We start from the raw sequence: 23490 nt of genomic DNA, 5'->3' as shown, positions 1-23490 counted from the left end.
AACTTTTTTAAAGGTCAAAGTAAATGGCAGTTGGAAGAGGAGAGTGAAGCAAGCACAGCTTCTGGTGCACAGGAAGCCGTCCTGGGACGATGACGGACCCGAGGTTTAATCAGCAGAAAGAAAGTTCTGATACGGTTTCTTTACGTGGGCCTTGCTGACGGGAGGCAGAGATGAAGCAGCAAGCAATGAATTCCTGTTTCTGGAGTATCAATCCATCTTTGGAAACATGAGAAGATCCAGGTTTTGTGGGGCCTGAATTTATGTAACTTAGGTACTCTCTTTAAAAAAAAGAATACCTAATCAAGTGGAGAGCTCTGGAAGGTGCCCTTGCAAGGGAGAGGCCCTTGGCTTAAGCTTCATTAGCTTCAGGGGAAATCTCTCTCTCTCAGGAAAGCAGGTATGGAGATACACAAGCCTGCAGTGGCCCTTCAAAACCACCATGTGACATAAAAGCAAAAATTATAGGAGCCAGATCATGGCAGATGTGCTACCTTCAGGGCCACCAGGGATAAGAACAATGCAGATGACCCCATGCACGGCCCTACATGTCAGCCACAACCATAGAAGAGCAGAAAGTGACTTTCATGCTGGAAACCCACACACAGGTGAGACCATTCAGCTTATGATCAAGCAGTGCCAAACCAAAGCTACACATGAGCTGGCTGCCATTTTGGTTATATAAAAAAAGAATGATTAAATGGTGTTCTGGAGAGAGAAAAGAATTTGTCCTTCTTAAAAACAAGGGACTTGTTCCTTTTTGTTGACAGAAGCAGGCTTGGTAAGTCCAGGCAGTCAATGAAAGTTGTCCAGTTGCACTGACGTGAACTCTGTCTGCCTCAGTGACTCAGGATGTGTCTAAGTCTTCAGGATGAAATTCACATGTATTCCAACAGGGGACAGTGCACCCCATGACTAACCCCAGCCAGGATGTTACAGCAACACTCAGTGGGAGATGACTCAAGGCCAAGAGCTCCCCAACTCTTAGCAGAACAGGGATTGTCCCTCAACCTCAGACCCTTTGCTGAGGCAAAAGCTCCAAGCTGGGGCTCCACTGGGGACAGTTAGTGAAGGGCAAGCTCACGGCCAAAGCCCCCATGTCCTTCACTCCAACAACCCCTCCGATCTCCATCACAGTGCCCCTCAAGAAGACCAGGCAGCTCGAGTTATGCTTTCACAACTCAATTCCTGCTTATTTCTGGTGAGCTCATCAGACCTACCCTCCTGCCAGTTCTTACTCATAACCCAAACTTCTCTTTTGGCCACCTTACCATCTTCCATTTCTGACCAAGATCCCATTTTTTCCTCTTGCAAATACCTATTAAAATACACAGTGACTAGTCTGTACTCAGCACTAAATAGATGATAGCCAGCTAGATAGAACACTAAATTAACAACTGACTTAATATTCTATGGTTAGGAAATCTGTGGATCAGATGTAGCTCTCTTTACACGCCTGACAAGGAACGTAAAATTATAGAACCACTAAGACGTTAATTTACAAAGGATCTGACGCCATTAGTCCTAGGTCAGATCCTGAACCTAGAGAATTCCAAAAGCTCATGGCATGCTGTTCTCATGAAGAAGTGGGTACCCAGCACCCCAGCATCTCACTTTTACACTGAAGTCCTTGTCGCATTATCCCCCAGAGCAGGGAGCCACAGTGATCACAGAATGTTGGCACTTTGTAGTTGTGGATGCTGAACTTGTGTGGGATGTTGATTCCGAACCTCTGTTCAGCAACCTGTAAAAAAGGAAATAGGAAGAGCTAAAAATCACACCAACATCTTTCGTAAAATAGGAGCCCACCAAAAGCAAAGTGTTACTCTGACCCCTGAGCCGGGTATATTATTTCATTGCTACCGCCACGATTAATTCCTCAGGCCTTACTAAGCAGACTAAGCACACTTTCTAATGAACAAGACTGGACAGAAATGTGTGGTGTGCATTAGATTGTTCACCTTTTGGCAGATCGATAGAAATTAAAATTTTCACTTCATCTTTTATATTGAGGCTGTATTTCTCTCCTTGCCAAGCCATGTCCATTTCCTAGAACCTTTTAACTTCAGGATTAAACAGGTCTTTTATAGACTACATACACTTGCTATCATAAGCTCTTCCAGAAATTGTGTCACAGGGGTTGGGGGTTTGTGGAAGAAAGTGGCACCCAGAGAGCATGGAACCACAGAAGGAATCCATTCCAAAGTGACATTCACGTAGCATCTTATTCAGCCCTTCCAGCCTTTGCCTGGCATTTGCATTCTGACATCTGAGTGCATGGGTTTCCTTTAATCTCACACACAATTGCTTCTTGACCTTTTGGCTAAAATCAAGTGTAATTTCACATACCATTTCCAGCAAATAACTAGACTAGGTATATGCTCTATGATCTATGTCACAATTTGAAGTAATAACAACAGACCCACACATGACAAGGAGTGGGGCAGTTCTTACTCCTCTTGAAACTTTTCTGGCCTCTTTCATAAAAGTACACACACCTCTCTGTGCACCCTTTAGCAATCCTCCATGCCCACTGTGAAGAACCACTGGGGTCCAGAGTCAGACTTTTCAATGCATCTGTCAATCCACTGCTAACTGTCAGCAATACTCCGTCTGCTTTCCACCCTCAGAACTGAGAATGCAGGCCTGCCCCAGCTGAACTCGATGCAAGAGGCGAGAGTGAAGTTCAAGCGTTTATGTACAGATGGACGTGCTCCCTGAAATCTCCCGTGAGGCTGGGGGAGGCCAGCAGCCACCTTATTTAGGAAGCGCAGTTTGCAGTTAACAACATACTTGTCACATCAATTCTATCTTGTTTATCTCTCACAAAAACTTTGTGAGGGAAGCATGGATCCCATTTTAAGACTGAGGCCAAGAGAGAAGCTAGCTAGCGGAGGCTGGATCCCGCATTCAAATTCCGGTCATGTGACGCCAAACTCAGGGATCTCTCACTCCTCCAAGGCTCTCTCCAAATGGGCAGAAGTGATCCCCAGAGCTCACACCCAGCCGAGCACTAACAGGCTCATCTCAAGGACATGCTACACAAGGACAGAGATACAAATGCCATAACATAAGGAGAGAAATCTCAATTCTGATACCACCACTGGCATGAGTGTGGAAGGGAGGAGGGAGGGGGAGGGAGGGAGAAAAAGAGGCAGAGAGAAAGAGCACATGCAGACACTTAATTAGCAAACCGCTTATCCTCTTACCTTTGAATCCACTTTGTTAATATTGTTTTGGCAAGTGCAAGCTGTAACAATTAGATGATGGCAGCGCTTATGGACGACACAGGTGCACACTAGGAAATTAAATCCACGATTATACATTTATTGCAGGCTCACAGTCTAGCCAGGTACAGTAGAGTCAACAAGGGCTGCACCAGGCCAAGGCGCTTGATTTGGATGTTTGGCCCACATGATGGCAGCCAGTACTCCCATCCTTCCTACGTTCTTTACCATCATCCTAAGCCGGCCTTCGTTCATGCTCAAACCTGAGCTTAATTCATCCTTCCTGGCTCTGACCATTCTCGCATCCACCTCCAGAGGAATCTTCTCACAGTATATTCTGGTCACCTCACCCCTTGATCTAAACCTTCAATTACATCGCATTGTCAACCAATAGAGTTCAAATTTCCTAGCCAGGTTTCAGGCCCTCCAGAGGCCACCCCAAGCTTACCTGTCACCTTTCTTCTATGGGAGCTCTTTGTTCCAGTGAAAACTAGACCAGTTGCTCTTCCTGGAGCAAGTCTTAACCCTCCCCCAGCACACTGTCCATGTCCTTCTCAACCCCTGGGATATCTTCCTTTTCTATGGCTCAACTAAATAGCCAGCCCTGATGGTCTAGTGGTTAAGATTCAGGACTCTCACCACCACAGCCCGGGTTCGTTTCCCAGTGAGGGAACACCACCACCCATCTGTCGGTTGTCATAATGTGGAGGCTGTGTGTGTATTGCTGTGATGCCTAAAGCTATGCCACTGGTATGCAGGGTCACCCATGGTGGATAGATTTCAGCAGAGCTTCCAGACTAAGACAGACTAGGAAGAAGGACCTGGCCACCCACTTCTGAAAAAACTGGTCATGAAAACTATGAATAACAGTGGAGCACTGTCTGCTATGGCACCGGGAGGTGGAGAGGATGGCTCAGAAACACCAGGCAGGGCTCAGCTGTGCTGAACACAGCGTCCGTAGGAGTTGGAATTGACTTGATGGCACTAACAAACTAAATAGTAAGTTTATAACAAGACACAGCTTTAACAAAAATGTCTCTTCCGTGAAAATACACTACCTCTGACTCCCCTTCTAGACTGAAACCATCTTTCCCTCCTGCGGTCTCCTCCTGCAACCCTTACGCCCCCTCATTTCAAATCTTCCATATATAGCCTTTAATGTCCGCAGGATTCCCAGGCAGCATAATGCCTCGAATAAAGTAGGCACTCATTAAATATTTGCAGAATGACTCAATCGTTTGAATATTTAGAACTTTCTGAACATTTTTTTTCATTTTTATCTAGATAACTGACATAGTGCAGATGCAGTCCAGTTTGCCATTAAAGGATGAACAAATGCAATGAACCAGCATGAAAATATACATCATTTTTAAGATCTTTCAGGACATGTGGAAGTTTTTAGGATTAAATACATAAAGACCGATGACATGTCAGCAAATAGCACTATACTTTAAAACTAATCTAGCTTTCATCAGATTGAATTCTCAGGAGAACCGAATTGAAAGTTCCAGGAGAACTGGTCTTTTTATATGAGGGGATCTCAAAACCATCCTTCACACAGAAAAACCTCATGTTCTGAGGCATCTGGGTTTCTTTCAGTTAGCTTGGCTAGAGGTTTATCAATCTTATTGATCTTTTTAAAGAACCAGCTTTTGATTTAGTGAATTTTCTCTATTGTTTTCCTAATTTCAATTTTACTGATTGATGCTCTAATTGTATTATTTCTTTTCTTCTGGTCATTTTAAATTTAAGTTTCTCTCCTTTTTCTAGTTTCCTAAGATGAAAACTTAGAATATTGATTTTAGACCTTTCTTTTTTCCAATATATGCATTTAATGCTATAAGTTTCCCTTTCAGTACTGCTATCACTGCATCCCACAAATTTTGATGAAATGTATTTTCATTTTCACTTGGTTCAGAATATTTTTTATTTTCTCTGGAGTCTTTTGCCTATGTGGTATTTAGAATGTGTTGTTTAATCTCCAAATATTTTGGGGCTTTCCAACTAACTTTCTGTTATTCATTTGTAGTTTAATTCCATTGTGGTCCAAAAAGATACTTATGATTTCTATTCTTTTAAATTTGTTAAGGTTTGTTCTATGGGCCAGAATGTGGCCTGTGTTGATAAATGTTCCTTGTGAGCTTGAGAAGAATGCATACACTTATTGTTGGTAGATGCAATATTCTATAAACGTCAATTTGATCAAGTTGTGATATTCTTACAAATTTTTCTGCCTGCTGGATCTGTCAGTTACTAGGATACTGAAGTCACCAACTATAATAGTGGATTTGTCTGTATATCCTTGCAGTTCTATCAGTTTTTGCCTCTCATATTTCTGATGCCCTGTTATTAGGTGCATACATGTTAAGGATTGTAATGTATTCTTGAAGATTTGACCCCTTTATTATTACATAATGCTTCTCCTTGTCCCTGATAATTCTCCTTGTTCTGAACTCTGCTTTGTCTACTTTCTTTTGATTAGTGTTAGTATAGTATACCTTTCTCCAGTCAGGTATTTGGTTTTATATTCCTGAGCAAGATGTAAACAAATTGGTGTCTTATGTCTCCTGACCAATGTTCTTTCTGGCTCTTTTAACAGCAGGTGGCCCACTGAAAATCAGCCCATAAAATATCCTGGCACTATGCATGAGAGAGACTGGAGTTGGCTGCCAGGCAAATCCCCATGCTGGGGAGGTCCAGGTCAAAAAGTGACGTCAATTCTGACCTGTGAACTCTGTTCTCATTTGGGGCTGAGGTTAATAATATAAGGTCAATTACTGTTGTTGTATTGATTATATATTTTATTTTTTCTAAATTTGAGAACTCAATCAATTTGTTCATACACATTGAAGTATGTCTTATTCCATTCTTCTAAGGGAAATAAAGTTTTACCTCACCTCCTCCAGAAAAGAAGGCAGGATTTCCTTATTTACATGAAGGCTACCACTCTAGGATATGTTTTGCTATTTCAGCAATCATCTGTAGAGCATAGATCAAGAAGACAGGTACCATATGTATAAACCGTGTGACGATGCTCAAGCCAACAATAGGGAGGCCCAAATAAAAGACAGGCCAGTCCAGTCTGGCTAAATCTCCTGAGTAAAGAGTCTTCTTCCACTCCTTCCACTTTTATTTCGTTCCAATTCTGCCAGAACACTAGTAAATTGGATTTATCTTAGAATTGTAAAAATCGAAATAAATTTAATGTGTAATGACTTACAAGATCATTAATAGCTTAACTTTGAACACTTCTCTCATTCTTTTAAAAATCAGAAAATCAAAAAAGCAACTTGGATAATAACTTCTATTTCCAATGAGGGCAAAGATAAGAAAACTTCTCTCCCCTATTGATGGTGAGATTGGAGAAAAACAAAAATTTATCTTCAAGATTCAAGGGCACTGCTCACACAATGGCATTACCTTTTAGTACTTTCACATTATTGCACAGACAAAACTTTAAACAACTAAACTTCATTAGGCATCCTGGCTTTAGGAATAAAAACATTCCCTCTATGTTGTCTGAAAAATATATAGCCAAAATTTAACCAAAACTAAAGAGCTGTAATTCTATGGGAGTCTCATTTGACCTACAGAGTTATTTATCACAATATTAATGGAATGTATCCTGTTTCCTCCTGGCATAATAAATTTTTAACATAGAAACAAGATTAAACATGGTTTTAAAAATGTTTTCTTACCTTGGCATTGATAACCCTGTTTCCCAAATACTCCCCTGTTCAAAACAATAGAGAAAAAAGTGACCATCAGTCAAATATTTCAGCAACAATGCTCCCATAATTACAGTACTTAAGGAAAACAAATTTCATCCTCTGGTCCTTTATGAAAAACACAATTTCAGAGAAGAGGCAAAGATGATGTGCTTTTTGAGCCCTTGTTTGTTACCACAAGGCACAGAGGAAATCATCTGATGGCCTAGAATGCTCCAGATGATATAAACAGGTGGGAATAGGCAATTCTCATTCAACCACTTCCATGGCAAGGCCTCAAGTCCTCAATGAAAATAAACCCTCATTCATACGTATGACTGAGCCTCAGCCTGAGGCGTCACTCCACCACCTAGTTTAGCATCCTCTCTCACGTACACGTGACGACATGCAGAGGGTGAAGTAAACAGACGCAGATTCACGTATGGACATAAACAGATGAGTCCACTGCAGCTGCCTGACCTGAGGCACCCTCTCTCTTCCTGTGCCCACATCACCCCGGAGTCCACGGGAGAGCAGAAATGCGGCCACAATGTGCCTGTCATGCCTACAGCTTCCAGCTCTCTGTCTCCCTAATACAATCTCTGGGTGATGGTGATGTTATTCTCATTCTCATTAACAAAGGCCACATTTTACTAAGCCTGTAAGATCTGCCAGGCACTGAGCGAACCAGCTGACATGTACCATCTCTTTCAATCCTCACAAAAGCCAGGTGAGCTAGCGCACATAATAGGATGGCTAAGAGCATAGCCATGAAGCCAGATGGCCCGGGTGTGACTGGGGCAAGTTGTCAACTTCTTTGAGCCATAGTTTCCTCATCTATAAAAAGGAATAATGATAACAGTACCTCCTACACAGGGTTACTATGAAGATAAAGAGTTGATAATGTTAAACGCTTAGAATGGTGCCTGGCACTTTAAGGTCTATATAAAAGCTTACTATACAAACAAAATAAAATTATTGTCTCTATTTTGCAAATGGGGAGACACCGATGGGTTATAAAACTTGTCTAGGTTCACACATCTAGCAGGTGATGAGACTGAATGCCATAGCATACTCTTACCCATATGTATATAACACATATACCAATATTTTAAATATGGGTGTGTGTGTGTGTGTATGTGACAAGGCTGGTTGGGTGGGAGTTAATGTTTCCTTGATAGAAAAAATTTAGTGAAATTATCAAATAAGTTCCCATTAAGAATGCTAGTTGAGGTCACAGGTTGTCACTACAAATGCCTATACGGGCATTTAAAGGTCACATAAAGGCAGGTCACATAAAGGAGGGAAGCAGAACGGTGTGACAGGAAATAAATGGCAACGGATAGTGACCCTTCAGGTCAAGCAAACCACAGGGAGAGGTGGGACCACAACCAGCTAGAGAGTGCAGACTGGTGCAAAGAAGGAAAATGGGCTCAAAGACATCATGGCATCTGAGTTTTTCAATAGAAAATGCAATAGGAACTTTTTCCTAAGACTATAGTTGTTATGGCACATTTGTAGACTTCATATCAGCAGCCAGTTTTGGGCCTTTGATTTAGAGAAGATTCTATTCTTGATTAAAGATGCCAGAATCAGTAACTAACCCTGGATTCTGACTGCTAACAGGCATAAAATCCAAAATCATCACAAAATACAAAGTAATTGATCAATATTCAGAAATTACTCTGAACCAAGTTCTTCTGCCTGCATTAAACAAAATGCTAAAGTCTGCAACAAAAACATAGATCTCCTTTCAGGCTGCAGACACTAAACTGTGTTTTCTCCTTCTGAGATGGGTGTGTATGTGTGTATGTTCCTCTGTGCATGAGGGGTATTTCTTCTTCTCTTTCCAAATAAACGTGTTTAATGTTGCCTCTCATTGAAGATAACTATTACCTAAACTTATTTTACATTATCGATTCGCCACTGAGACTTAAGCTTGAGTCACACGTATAGTAAGATATTGCCCCAATTCATCTAGAATTTCTTGACTGTTAATTATCTTAATTCCTAAATGCCAGGGCTTATAGTATATGATCACTGAGAGCTATTACCTTCGGCTACATACATAAGGCCGAAGACTACTGTGTGCTGAATTACAACAGTTAATTTCCATAACTCATCGTGGGATTCATGTCTTCTTAATGCAATACTGTTGATATTTCTTTCTTCCTTAGGAGCAGATTATTCATCAATTAACCTCTCTCTCTGAGTAGTGGTTTTTGACCAGTTCATGATGCCTTAGCACCCTTACCAAAATGTTTGGGAAAAGAAATAACATCTAAAACTTGGATCTGCAAATTCTTTAGGTTTTCTTTTATTAGGGATTTAAATTGCTGGGTCAACAAGTTAAAAATAAGAGCCAAAAATCGCATCCTAAAACAATTCTTAATAATCCTGCTTTCTCCTGAAATCACACCTAACCGGAGGAAGCCTCCCTTAGAAAGATGCTCTGAGGAGGAGAGAAGCTGGAGGAGCTCTCACCAGATGAACTCCCTGCAGTGAGAGCAGTAGGTGGGCTGCCGCAGGTACGTGGCCATAAACTTGTGTCCGTTGATCTGGTGGACTCGCCTTCGCATAGCCCTTTGGCGCTTCCTGGTAAAATGCTTGAAGATTCGGTCTCTCTGGAGAGTAGCTGTATATCAAAAGAAGGGAAAAAAGAATAATGTGTAATGAATCTATCTGCACCTAGTGTATGAGAAAGTTTGATAGTCCAAATACTCCCCAAATTATTTTTTCTTGCTTCAAGATGCAAAACACCCCAGAAAGATCATCATGCTTTCCTGGTAACCTCAGGACTCGTAATTTTAGGGTTAGACCTAGGTGAACCCTGAGATTCCCATTGTCTGGTTATAACTGGCTATCTTGGGCCAGTGTCCCCAGCACAGAGCATGGGTTTTGCAGGGTTCTGATGCTCAGGTTTGTGACATCAGCATGGCCTCCTAGTCCCTGTCCAGCTGTCCAGGACCTCAGGTCTGTCCATTGGCTATACCTACTGGCCAATGAAACAGAGTTCCTCATTATTTCCCTTTCTTTCTGGCATCCTCACAAACTGAATGAGGGAACTGCCCCCACACAGCCAGAGAGAGTGCTGCCCCAAAGCATCAGTCTCAGCACCACCTCTGCTAACCCGGAATAGGTAGAAATTAACCTGGAATTGGTGCAAAGTGCCTTTTCTAACTTCATCTTTTTAAAATAGTGGCTCCTAATCTGAAGACTCTGAAAACTGTGCACCATCTAAAGACAATAAATAATGTTTTCCACAGAATTATACTAGAACTTTTCCAATGTATGCACCGTCTTGTGATTAATAAAGATTAACTCTTTAATAATGCTTTTAAATTAATCACGTATGCAAAAGAAATTTAAGGAATCATATAAGAATAATTTGCCAATAAATTTTAAAATCTGGAAGAATTCCATGAAAATGTAAATGACCAAAATTAATTGAAGAAGAGCTACATGAACCAAACAGATGAAATTTTTGGAAGAAATCCATAAAGTTTTCTAAGGATTATCTCTCAAAACCCATCAGACTCAGATGGTTTCATGGGTGAATTATTTTAAGCCTTCAAGGACAAGATAATGTTAGTGTTTAAGCCTGGTCCAAAATAGAAAAAGAAGAAAAGTGTTCATTTCTTAAAGGAAATTAAGGGATACAATCCTAGGACTAAAAGATATAACTGATATATCCTAAGATATAAGAGAAAAAAGAAATCAGAGGTTAGTTATCATTTTATGGCATGACCTCTGAGACAGTCTAGGAGGCCTATGGGTCACTTCTCAGAATAAAGTTTTATAATCCAGAAAAATAAAATATGTAAGATTACAAAGGAAATCAGGTATGAAAATATGTTTGAAGTGAGATAGAATAATATATGTGCTTCTTCTATAAATTAATTAAATACTTAGTGGTAGACCTAGCCCTTATAATAATTTTGAAGTAGTGATGATGGTAAGTTGCATTTTCAAAATGTCTGTGAAAACCGTAACATGACATGAAAACGTCTGTGATTTCTATTGTGACAACATCATAAGTACTGCTAATACTACTGTGGTTTGTTTGTAAATGGAAAAACAATGCTACATTCATATTATAAGTTAATGAAAATAAAGATGGAAAATTTTTTCTCCCATCAAATTTCTGGACCATCTAAATTCTAATTATGGACCTCAGGAAAAGTACCCCGCTGCTTATATATCAAGCTCACTCATAAATATTGATGTAGGGGTCTTCATTACTGAAATTTGTGTAGTTACAAAGTGAATAGGAAAGCAATATTAGAAAATATTAATGAATATTTTCATGTTATAGGGACTTTGCTTTCCTATTCCTTTCCACTTAGTCCCCAACACAAATATTTCTTTCTACTTAATATCAGCATTTTTCCCCGCCCATGACATTGGCTTCTCAGTTTCTTTGATGTGGTAATGTATACACTGAACGTCTTAATATGCAATATAAATTAACTGAAAATCTGGTTAAGGTTGAAGAATTTCCATGCAGTCTATGGAAAGTGACATTTGAAACAGCTAGATTCACACCCAAAGCCAATGGCAGATAAGGCTCTGGCACAGTTAGATCAGTTAACAACTGAACAAAAGAAATTTGATAAAATGACGTGACTGTCATTTTAAGATAGAATAATTTGAGTATCAACATATTACGCTCCTGAGAAAATGATGACACCTCAAACACTTGTTAAAAATATCCTATTTAAAACAGTACTATAAAAATGAAAAAATAAAATAGGTAGTATTCTGCTACAGCAAAATTCTCTGAAAATCATTTTCTTCTAAAAGTTAGTGTCTAGAGCAAGGGAACAAAATTTGTTTAATATAATAAAGATTTTCATAATTCTAGTTTCCTTTTTCAAACTCCTTCTTCCATTTTTTAACTATTAACAAAATTTAGTCCTCATTTTGAAGGATTCATTTTATATGGACTTTTCCCAGTAGCGATTATACGCAGACAATCAGGAACTTCCACACTATCCAGCATTATCCTAAAAGAAAAGCCCAGTGTGACCAAGTGGGAATTTTCCCTGAAGCGTAACAAAGGGTATATTACTAGAAAATCTATTATTGTGTCTTATTCTATTAATAGGTAAAAGGAAATAAGTATGATCATTTCAATAGATGTTGAAAAGGCGCTTGATGAAATTTAACTAGGAATCCATTAAAAAACCTTTTGAAAAGTAAGGTTAGAAGACTGTCTCTTTAATATGACTAAAACGTACGTTCACACGTCAAAGGCACCAAGCTGAATGGTAGGTTAAAAAAAAATTCCCATGAAAGTCAAGAACAAATAAGACCAATTATCACCATTATTACTCAATACACTCTGAAAGTACTCGCCAAAACTGTTAGAAATGAAAACAAAATAAAAGACAAAACTATTGGAAAAAAGAGGCAAAGATACCATTATTTGGAGTTGTTTGATACATGAGTAGCAAACTCAGTAGAATTCAGCCAAATTTATTAATGACAGAGCTCAGTAAGATGGACAGTAATAAACCATTAAAAATCAACAGATCTTTAGTATATCAAGAGAATCAATTAGAATATATAATAAAAAAATATTCTATTCATACAGCTACAAAAACTAAATTATGTAGGAATAATTTATGAGAAGAAGTGAAGATTTATATAAAGAAAACTATAAAACCCAACTGAATAATATGAAAAGACATGTAAAAATGAAGTACTTAGATATGAAGACTCAATAGTATAATGTTGTCAATTCTTTCTAAACTAATCTCTAAATTCAACAAAAAACCAAGCAACACTGCCAAAGGATGTTTTAAACTTGACAACTTTTTTCAAAGTTTATTTGATACCAAAAATATTTAAAAACTGTTCAAAAATTTCAATGGCAGAGGACGTGCTCTACATGTTAAAACATATGCTAAAGTCACAATAATTGAAAAAGTGCCCTACCACTTCAAGAAGAGTCCAAAAGTAGAAATCAGTTTAGCTGAAAGAGAATATGGTTCAAATCATGGGGAAAAGATGGACTATTCAATAAATGGTGTTCAAACAACTAGATAGCTTTTTGGAAAATATCTTTATCTCACTCCTTCCACCAAAATAATCTCAGATAAATGTTAAGGAGGAAATTATAAAAGATAAGAAAACAAAGAAAAAATATACTCCTGATATGGGATAAGGATAAGAAAACTCTAAAACCATAAAACATTCACAGATTTGCAACTTCGGAAATTTAAAGTTCTATTTGGCAAAAGACACAAAACAAAGTTGAAAGAAACAACTGGGGAGAAAAGGATTTGCAACATGACAAAGGGTTACTATTTACAATACATGGAATCAATAAGAAAAAAGGACGAATAGTCTAGTAAAAATGGGGCAGAGGACATGAATAGGCAACTCAAAAAACTAAAGTCTGCAGACAGACAATAAACATGCCAAGATGTCCGATCCTATCCAAGATGGTCACACAGGAGCCAGGAGGTAAATGACATTTCACTTCTGAAATGGGCAAACACTTATCAGGATTGCTAACATGCCCGTTCTTACAAGGGTGTGGGGCAACAGGCACCTCCATCCTCTGCTGGTAGAAGAATAAACTGGGCTCCAGTCCGGACCCCGCTGCCTCTAGTGGTGTTTATCCTGCTAAGGCTTGGTGTTCCCATCAGTAAACCAGGCAGTGCTTTCCTCATGGGATTTTTCCAAGGACTGAATGAGGAAATGCATTCAAAGTATTATCACAGAGCTAGCCACATGGTATCATTTGACAAGTAGCTATTTCAAGAATTTTTTTTGTGAGGAAGATTGTTGCTGAGCTAACATCTGTGCCAATCTTCCTCTATTTTATGTGGGATGCCGCCACATCACGGCTTGACGAGCAGTGCTAGGTCAGCGCCTGGGATCTGAACCCGTGAACCCAGGGCTGCCAAAGCCGAGCACGTGAACCCAACTGCTAGGCCACCAGGCTGGCCCCTCAAGAGTACTTTTTTTTTAGAGACCAATTTGATAATACCTGTCAAAGTTTTAAATATGCATTTCCTTTCATACAGCAAATCAACTTGTAGGATTTTTTTTCTATAAAAAATACCACAAAGCAAGAATGGAGATTCCTCAAAAAACTAAAAATAGAACTACCATACGATCCAGCCATCCCACTACTGGGTATTTATCCAAAGAGCCTGAAGTCAGCAATCCCAAAAGTCCTGTGCACCCCAATGTTTATTGCAGCACTGTTTACAATAGCCAAGACGTGGAAGCAACCTAAGTGCCCATCAACAGACGAATGGATAAAGAAGATGTGGTACATATATACAATGGAATACTACTCAGCTGCAAAACAGAACAAAATCATTCCATTTGCAATAACATGGATGGACCTTGAGAGAATTATGTTAAGTGAAATAAGCCAGCGAGAGAAAGATAATCTGTGTATGACTCCACTCATATGAGGAATTTAAAATTATGGACTAAGAACAGTTTAGTGGATACCAGGGGAAAGGTGGGGTGGGGGGTGGGCACAAAGGGTGAAGTGGTGCACCTACAACATGACTGACAAACATTAATGTACAATTGAAATTTCACAAGATTGTAACCTATCAATAACTCAATAAAAAAAAAAAACCACAAAGCAAGGACATATGCTATATAGATATCAGTTGCTACATTCTTTTTTTTTTTTTTTGAGGAAGATTAGCCCTGAGCTAACATCTGCTGCCCATCCTCCTCTTTTTGCTGAGGAAGACTGGCCCTGAGCTGACATCCATGCCCATCTTCCTCTACTTTATATGTGGGATGCCTGCCACAGCATGGCTTGCCAAGTGGTGCATGTCCACACCCGGGACCTGAACCGGTGAACCCTGGGCCACCGAAGAGGAACATGCGCGCTTAACTGCTGTGCCACCAGGCTGGCCCCATCTACATTCTTTTTAACAGTAAAAATTAGGGTCTACATCAGAAATTTCAAAGAATGAAATGCAGAAATAGCCAAGATGAATTTGGTTAAGATTTTAACGCCTTCAGAGGCTCTAGCACCGTTAAAGTTGTACCTCCTGTAGTTTTCCTTTTGGGGTATGTATGTTAAGCCTTTGGCAAGCAGCCTAATTACTTTCTTTTGTCGGTTTCCCATCTGTCTAAAGAAGATAAAATATCCCCCTGTCCTCAGCCCCGCAGCCCTGTGGGGATAGTATCATAATCAATATTCCTGAGAAGTTCCTATAATTTTGAATATGGGTCACATGAGAACAGAAGTCACTCTACTGTATGCTCTCTTCCACAATACTTTAGAAGTCATTTAGTAACCACAAAATGAACAATTTTAATGCTCCTTTGCTGGCAGATGATAAAAATTTAGCCTAATGGTATCACCCTATATCTAGCCTATGTTATCACCAACCTGAGACCCAGCTGAACACTGGCCAATGCAAACCAGTATTGAATTACTAAACACTGATCACATCTACATGCAAATTAAATTCTCCCTGGGGGTCTAATTACCAAGAATTTACTTATTTAATCTCTTAATCCTATGAAGATTTTTAAAAGGTCAGCTCACTTGCATTTTTAATATTTCATGAATTGAATCCTTTTTCCCCCTCAACAGCTATTACCATAGCAATATCATGACCTACAAATTTTCTAGGTGATTGCTTACAGCCTGTAGACCTTAGGGGGAACCTGCTTGTAGCTGTCCACCTTGTTGGTCATCCCTTAATGCCTTCACCCCTCCTGGAATGCCGCTCCCCGCTTTTCCCCAACTAGTTAATTTAGACTTATCCTGTCTGCCTCAGAGCCTAAGTGGCCTCCCCCAAATCCTAAATTGAGGTGAAATGCCCCTCCCCTCTGTTCCCACAGCAACCTGGGAGGCACCTCAACCTCTTCCCTTATCCCTCAACAGTGGGAGCTGTCTCTTCTTCACCCCTCTATCCCAGCTGCCTCAGAAGAACCTCATATGGGTCATTTTAACAAAACTTCATTCTTCCCTCTTCTGTATTCTTTTGCACATGTGCCTCTTTTTGTTTAAACAGCAAACAAACACACTCATGCACACTTGCACACACGCCTGGGAATTTGCCAGACATTTGGTCATTTAAGAAAACAGGAGCCCCCCTGGCTTCCAATCCCTATCACCGTTCTCTTGATGGAGGCCATGACCAGGAAGAAAGAGCTCTCGGGCTACACCATGTTCCCCTGGGCACAGACTCCACCCCCACTTCCCAAGCAGTGCACAGGGAGCTTCCTCTCTGTTTGCACAGCCTCCTGTTGACTTAGGACTTAGTTAAAAGGACTACAAAAGACAATTTAATCTTGTTGTGCCTTCAACCAGCCGGGGCTTTGAAAACTCTTTCAGATCACACGTTGGTTGAACATGTCAGGCAACCCTAACGTGTTTTACAGCCAAAACTTGCATCGCAACCTCCGTTTTGCTCCTGAGGAGCTCAATGCCTCAAGTCGGTAGGCAGCTGGCTCAGGGCCCCAGCAGGGAAACCACATTCCAGTCTCCACAGGTGGGCAGGCCCCAAGCCCTGATGCGTCTGACGGGAGTCGGTTTTGACAAGCTATCTCATTGGCAGGGTGGAGAATTATTATGTCATATATAATGGAAATTAACTATTTTGAAATAAAATTCTATTTCATAAAATCTGATCGTCATCCCACACACTCTTTTTGAGAACTTCAGAAGGCATAAGCGACTAGGAGCCACCAAACCACCCCAGGGAAGTTTTCATTGCAAAAAGTTGTAATGGACTGAAACTTGTCAGCTAATGTGAGCCTCTGTGTGGGAGGAGGGTCTCTCTGAAGTCTCTGTATAACTGGCTTAACTTTATCTTAAAAATTGCTAATACTTCATCCTCTTTAGTCTTTCGATCTACCTACCTAAATTGAAGGTTATATATTCCAGTAGCAGAAATCTGCATTTGAAAGTACTTCTGAAACATGCTGACGTGAGCCAAAAGCATGGATCATGGCTCCTGATTTTCAAATGACTGCAAGCAAATGAAATCAGAGAGAAAGTCTATGGCCTAGCACATTTTAACTCCAGAAATTACTGATATATGCAGAAAGGAAATAACTTTGATTCTCTGTAACATACGATTTAACTTTGTTAAGCTGAATTTGCTTAACACAGAGGCACTGCTGCTTCCTGAGGTCTGTGCTTGTCTTAAGGGCCCCTGAGGAGGAGCCTGTGGGCCTTTTGACAGAACAGGCCGGAGAGGAACGTGTGGTGGTTGAGGGCGCAGGATCCGGAGCCCAGGCATGAATCCTGCTTCTCCCCCTTATAAGGTGGAGGACATTGGGCAAATTGTTTAATCTCCTATGCCTCAGTGTCCTCATTTGTAGAACTCGAAGGGCAAGAGAACCTTCCTCAAAGGGCCATTCTGATGACTCGCTGAATTACTAAGTGTAACATAATTAGAAAAGTACCTGGCAGGTAGCAACTAAGTGTTACCTATCACAACTGTTGCCAAAACCCTTACTTCAAACTACCATAGCCTTCAAGGAATAGAAAGGATTTTTAATCCAATCGCCTAATTGCCTAAAAGAGGAATCAACACCTAGCAAAGCACTGCCTCGAGAAGTTAAACAAGGTGCCCCAAGTTCATCTAGCTAGCCAGAGTCAGAACTGCCACCAGAATCCTCCGCTCCTGACTTTATCCCAGGGCTTTATGGGTAACACCACACTGCATGGTGTCCTTTATTAACATTGGGTCTCCTGGAATCCCTGGAAAGTAATAAATTTTCTGGTGAGGAAACAGAAACTAACAGGAAGGTCAAGCGAGGTCAAGCGGCCGATGATAGAAGTGGGGACGCCAGACTCTGTCTCCCATTGTTGAACTACTGAGTAATGTTATCAAATGTCTTTTTTCTTCTTCCTGAGATATTGGGTTTATCATTTGTGCACATGGGAGGGAACAACTGTGAGAAAAACAAACAGGAAAATCTTAGAAGTTAACCTAAAGTTACTAGTCAAGAAAGAACCAGAAAGTATTACATTGTTTATATCTCCAAAATACATCCCTGAAAGGTAATAAGGTAGTGAGAGAATTTTGCTTACTATCATCAAACACACTGAATAAGCAGCCGTCTGATCACAGAACTGTGTGCATAAAGCATGATGCATAAAAATTTAAACTTAGATGATCCCTGTCTGAGACGATAATGATATAAACAGAGAAAGATTAGGACATGTGTTAAGCGAATACATAACCTGAGTCGCTACAACAAGCACACACCACCAGTGGGTGAGAGCATTTAGCGGGGCTTGAGTGAAGAGAGAATCATAGGAGTTGCATATCTAGCCCTCTGATTAATTAAGGAAGACTTCATAAATGGGCTGAGATCAGCAGTTGTCTGGAAAAGAGGAAGGAGGCCTTGGTGAACCAGGCTGGGGAGAGGGTTCCTGGAATCTGTGCCAGCGCCAGTGACAACGGCTGCAACAAAGAGTGTTGGTATTTTAAAATGGCAAGCAAAAGCCCCCCAAATGGCACAACGTGGTATAGAATCTTCTCTGTTTTTTAAAAATAGCTCAACCATATGACTCATGGTTATTTCCAAATTCAGACAGAGTGATTAGACTCAACGTATTACGAGCCCTGACTCTACAGGAACTATCCACAGGTGTTTCTCTGGGATTTGGCTCCCTGTGAGGAAGCTCAGCCTACATAAACACCTACAGTCATGAAAACTCATGGGGATGGCTATCATAGGCAAGTGGAGGAAACAAAAATAATTCATTACTAGATTGACTCTCTTGAGTAGGACTCACAGTTCATAGCACCCGTAAAAGCTGAGCCCATCCTCATCCGTCACTCCAGCCTCCTCTGTCAGCAAAAAGGTGATCAGAACAGAGCTCCTGTATGTGGCTGAAATTCCATCAAGAGCCACAGGAAAGGCCTCTCATGCCATTGTTACAAGAAGACAGCCCTGACTCCCATGGTCCCCTAACCTCCTTCACCTCTAGTATCTACGAGTACTGCCCAAAGTACAACTCTCCCTTTCTCAGTCCTTGAAGAAAGGGACCTTGGCTCCAACATCATCTGATTCCTCTTGCTCTACAATCTCTCCTCCTTAGTTTCCTTCACCAGCTCTTCTCTTTCAGTCAATTTTAAACACGTGTGTGTCCCAAGGCTCTTTGTACACCATTCTTCTGGTCCTCTCCTTAGAGACCTCATATGTTCTCTTGACTTCTAACAATTGCCTGTGTATTGAGGACTCCCAAATCTGCAGCTCTAGCTCTGGCTTCTAACCACTAAACTTATTTCTAAGCAGCTTCCCAGCATCTCTCCAAGATATCCCCAAAGTATCGAAAACTTGACACTTGTAGGCTGAATCTTCTTCTCACCTATCCAACCCATTCTTCCTCCTAGATAATAGTACCACTATCCTTAGAGTCATCCAGAAACAAACTTAGAGATGCCTTCAGATAGTTATTCTCCACCTACAACCAATCAACTGTCAAGTTCTACAAAACCTACTATGATCTTCCCTCCCTCCCATGCTCACTGGGTATAGTTCATGCCTTCCTCTTCCTCTCATCTGGACTATGCAATAGTTCCTAACTAGCCTCCCTGCGTAAGTTTGCTCCCCTCTGCAATCCATCCAGTTATGCTTGTGAAATATGGGGTGGATCACGTCACACCCTGTAGTGAGATGGCTCCCCTGCTATAGTCTACGAGAACGTCCTGTATGGAAGTTAGGCTTACTATAGTTGTCTTATTTGAACCATAGTAAGGTAATGGGAGTGGGTTTTCCCCAAAGGGTGGTGTTCCCACTATCCAACATCAGAGAGAAAGTCAAGTCCTCAGCAAAATGACTTTCAGGGGAGCTTTAGTCGGATGAGAGACTAGTCTTTCTCCCTCTCCTTTGAGGCCCCAGGAATGGGGCATCCACAAGGCTCTGCATAGGAACACTGAGGTGGACCAGGAGTAAGGCCAGCAGTGATGGCACACAGAAAATGTGTTAACCATCCCTTGTAAGAGAGACCATCTGGTGCGTATTATTCTGCGTACATTTCAGTTTCTGGCATTAACCTTTGTTTACACTGTCCAGCCAGGCCTGCGCTCTGCTTCAGAGAGTGCATTAAAGGGGAGCAGCCAGTCTCTGGGGCTACTATGGTAGACAGACGGACCTAGTGAAAAGTGAGAATCCCCAGAGGAAAGTGACTCCTGGGGAATAAGATCTAGGGATACAAGGTCTAGCCACATCTCCCAGGTGGCAGGTCTCCCTGTTGACAACGTTAGAGGACCAGGGTGCCTTTTATTAAGAAGCCAGCAGATCTTATACTCTTCTACGAAGTCTGTTCAGTAGACAACAATGCCAACCTCCCTGATCCAACACCCTTGGCTCTCAGGAACCCATCCCATACCCTCTTCCCTTTCATTCTGCCATGTGACTGGACTCCTTCAGGGATCTCAAGGAGTTGCTAGAACATCTTCAAGGGTGAGGAAATTGGGATATTTATCCTCCAGCTCCCATCCATCATTGGTTGATGGCTGCTTCAGGGGAAAGAGGCATTAATTCTCCAGCATTTCCAGCCTTCCTGTGTGGGCTGAGAAGAAATATGGGCAGGACATCCACAGCATCTGCCACAGAATGAATTTATACTTACCCTGGTCCTGATTTCTTAGTTATATTTTGCTGCCATATATACTTCTAACAAGCTGCTTCAAACTCTTTGTAAAATGAGGTGAAGTATAATTAGAAAATCCCTACAATAATCATCTTCAACTATTATTGTGCCTACTCCTTTCTGCACACATAATTTAATAACAGAAATTCCCTCTTGCTCCCTATTATCAAATGCAAGAATCCTACAATCCTCTTCGGTAAAAATGATCAGAATTTCTATTCTGTTGCTGTGATTCGACAAATATTTCATTTCTCCCCACTGATTTCATCCGTAAGTAGACTTCCAGCTGCCACTTCTTCACTCTTCAGGTTTTTAAAATGAAAATTAAACGTTGCTCAGTGGCTCATCACCACTAGCTTTCAGGATAATGAGGAAATGTGTTTCTGTTCCTTCAAATTTGGCCTAGATCACTTGAGGTACATCCCCATCATTACTCTTACTGTCATTCTGACTATCTGGAAAATATCTCAAAATACTGTCTTCAACTCCAAGCTTAAGTTAGAAAAAATATCTTGGTTTTATATGCTTAAAAATGGAAGCATTTTCCAATTATCTGGCAATTTTTCTTTTATCCTTCATTAATAAATTTAACTGAGGAGAAAATGTCCCACTCATGGTATCTCCTGTCCTCCTAATACCCTAATACCTTCCTAATAGTCATCTTCTGACCTAGTCACTTGAACAACTAGTGCCTGCACCATCATCACCAAATTCCTATTTATCTTAACATGAGAGGACAATAAAGCCATGTGCTTTTAGCTCTCAGAGCAGAGGCAACATGGAAAATGTCTCTCTTTGCTCTTTGTTGTTGTTGTTTACAAAGATAATATATGATCACTACAGAAAATGCAAATGATACAGAAAACTATAAAGACAAAAGTTTCTTTGTAAAAATCATCTTAAATCTTACTATACAAATAATCACTGAATATTTTGGTGTATATGCCAAATATATACATTGTATAGATACTGAATCTTACATAAGTGGTATCATACTCTATGTGCTATTTTGCCAACTAATTTTCACCCAAAATATCTTTCCCTATGTTTTTAAAGACTTTGTTTTTTCAACAGCAGTTTTAGGTTTACAATAGAATTGAGAGCTTTCCCATGTACTCCCTGCCCCACAGGTGCATAGCCTCCCCCATTATCAACATCATTCACCAGAATGGTACATTTATTACCAAGGATGAACCTACATTGACACGTCATTATCACCCAAAGTCCAGAGTTCACCTTCAGGTTCTCTCTTGGTGTTGTATATTCTATAGATTTGGACAAATGCATAATGACATGTATACATCATTATAATATCATATGGAATATTTTCAATGTTCTAAAAATCCTCTGCGCTCCACCTAAACCTCCCCACCTCACCCCACCCTCACCTCTGGCAACCTGATCTTTTTATTGTCTCCATAGTTTTGCCTCTTCCAGAATATTATATAATTAGAACCACATAGTATCTAGCCTTCTCAGATTGGCTTCTTTCACTTACCTTGCATTTCAGGTTCCTCCATGTCTTTTCATGGATTGGTAGCTCATTTCTTTTTAGTGCTGAATAATATTCCATTGTCTGGGTGTTCCCCAGGTTATGTATCCATTCATCTACTGAAGGACATCTTAGTTGCTTCCAAGTTTGGGTAATTATGAATAAAGCTGCTATAAACATCCATGTGCAGATTTTATTCTGGACACAAGTTTTCCATATCTTTTTAAAAGTTACTATTTCTGTTTTTAAAGTTACCATATAATCATCATATCTTACAAAATGAATACACATTACGACTAACTTAAAAGTAAGCTAATAGCATTAGCATATCATTCCTATGAAAGCAGGGTTTCCCTATTGGAAATCTCTGGATTTTTTCTCATTCACTCAAAGCTTAGGGACTGCTCTCTCCACCCCCAACCCCAGCCTCCAAGCTCAGGTTGGTCTTCCTTCCTCACAAAAAAGATTCTTATACAAACAACCTGTCCAACCAAAATCTCTTCCAGATAAACATGTGTTTCCTGCTGAGAACTAAAAGAATCCTGCCCTTTAGTCTGGCTAATTCCATTTCCCTTTCAGTTTTTTTTTTCTCTTTTCCACTAGTATATTTCTGAGGTCCCTTCTAAGCTCTCAAGTTCTGATTTTACGATTTTAGAAAAACTTGACAGGATATTCGCCATGAGGAATATGATGCCTAATCATTTCCTTTTCCAACTGCATGGCTAGAATAAAAGCAATGCTGCCTCCCCATGTTGCTGATTCAACATGATCTTTTTAAACTACTGCACCCTACTCATTGTAAACAGACTAATTCAAAACCTAACACTGAAGGTAGAACACCTTTATCACATAACCAAGTTTCCTGCAACAGTAATGCCAGGGCTTTGAACCTCAGCCAGCTTTTTTGATAGTTGAAAAAAAAAGGAAAGAAGACTGCTGCTTTAATCAAATGTCATTCATATCATACGCTCACTTCCTGTCAGAGGCTAACAACTGGGAAGTGTATATCTTGACTACTAGGTTGGCTTTCTAGCTTGTTTGTTTTTTGACAATTGCTTCATGCCTTAAATGAAACTGGAATAAAATAAAATTTAAAAGAGATGAAGAAATTAAATTTGTTTTTAAAATAGTTTAAACAAAGACTTGATACTGACAGGGATCGAAACCTCTGATGAAAGTAGAGGTTTGGATTAGCAATGGATTCCCTCCTTTATGATCGAGTGTTGTTATCCCCATGCTGCCAGAGAGAGAACATTCCACCAGTCAAGGACAAATGGATTCTCCCTTCTTAAAACCCATTCCAAGGGTTCCTTCTTTATTCCTGTGAATGACCCAGTCTATGTCCTTGAATAAGAGTTCATACTTTTCTAGGAAAAGCAGAGATGTGTATAACAATACTCTAAATAGCTGGATGAGGCGTGCCAAGTCACTCCATCTTCTGGAGTATTTAGT

General features: G+C 40.3%; 1 protein-coding gene across 1 annotated transcript in view; it reads right to left on the bottom strand.

Annotated features, from left to right (window-relative positions):
- PRKCH (protein kinase C eta) overlaps positions 1-23490 on the bottom strand; it is a 212454-nt gene that overhangs the window by 89375 nt on the left and 99589 nt on the right. Inside the window, exons 3-6 of the mRNA XM_014868498.3 lie at positions 9416-9566; positions 6923-6957; positions 3207-3295; positions 1612-1741 (exon numbers count right to left, since the gene is read on the bottom strand). Of these exons, the coding sequence (XP_014723984.3) occupies positions 1612-1741; positions 3207-3295; positions 6923-6957; positions 9416-9566 (405 nt within the window). The remainder of the gene's footprint in view (positions 1-1611; positions 1742-3206; positions 3296-6922; positions 6958-9415; positions 9567-23490) is intronic.

The sequence above is a fragment of the Equus asinus genome, chromosome 7 (genome assembly GCF_041296235.1).
Source record: "Equus asinus isolate D_3611 breed Donkey chromosome 7, EquAss-T2T_v2, whole genome shotgun sequence".
Taxonomy (NCBI): Eukaryota; Metazoa; Chordata; class Mammalia; order Perissodactyla; family Equidae; genus Equus; species Equus asinus.
Note: the sequence above shows the minus strand (reverse complement) of the source record. Positions and strands in the feature narration are given on the sequence as shown.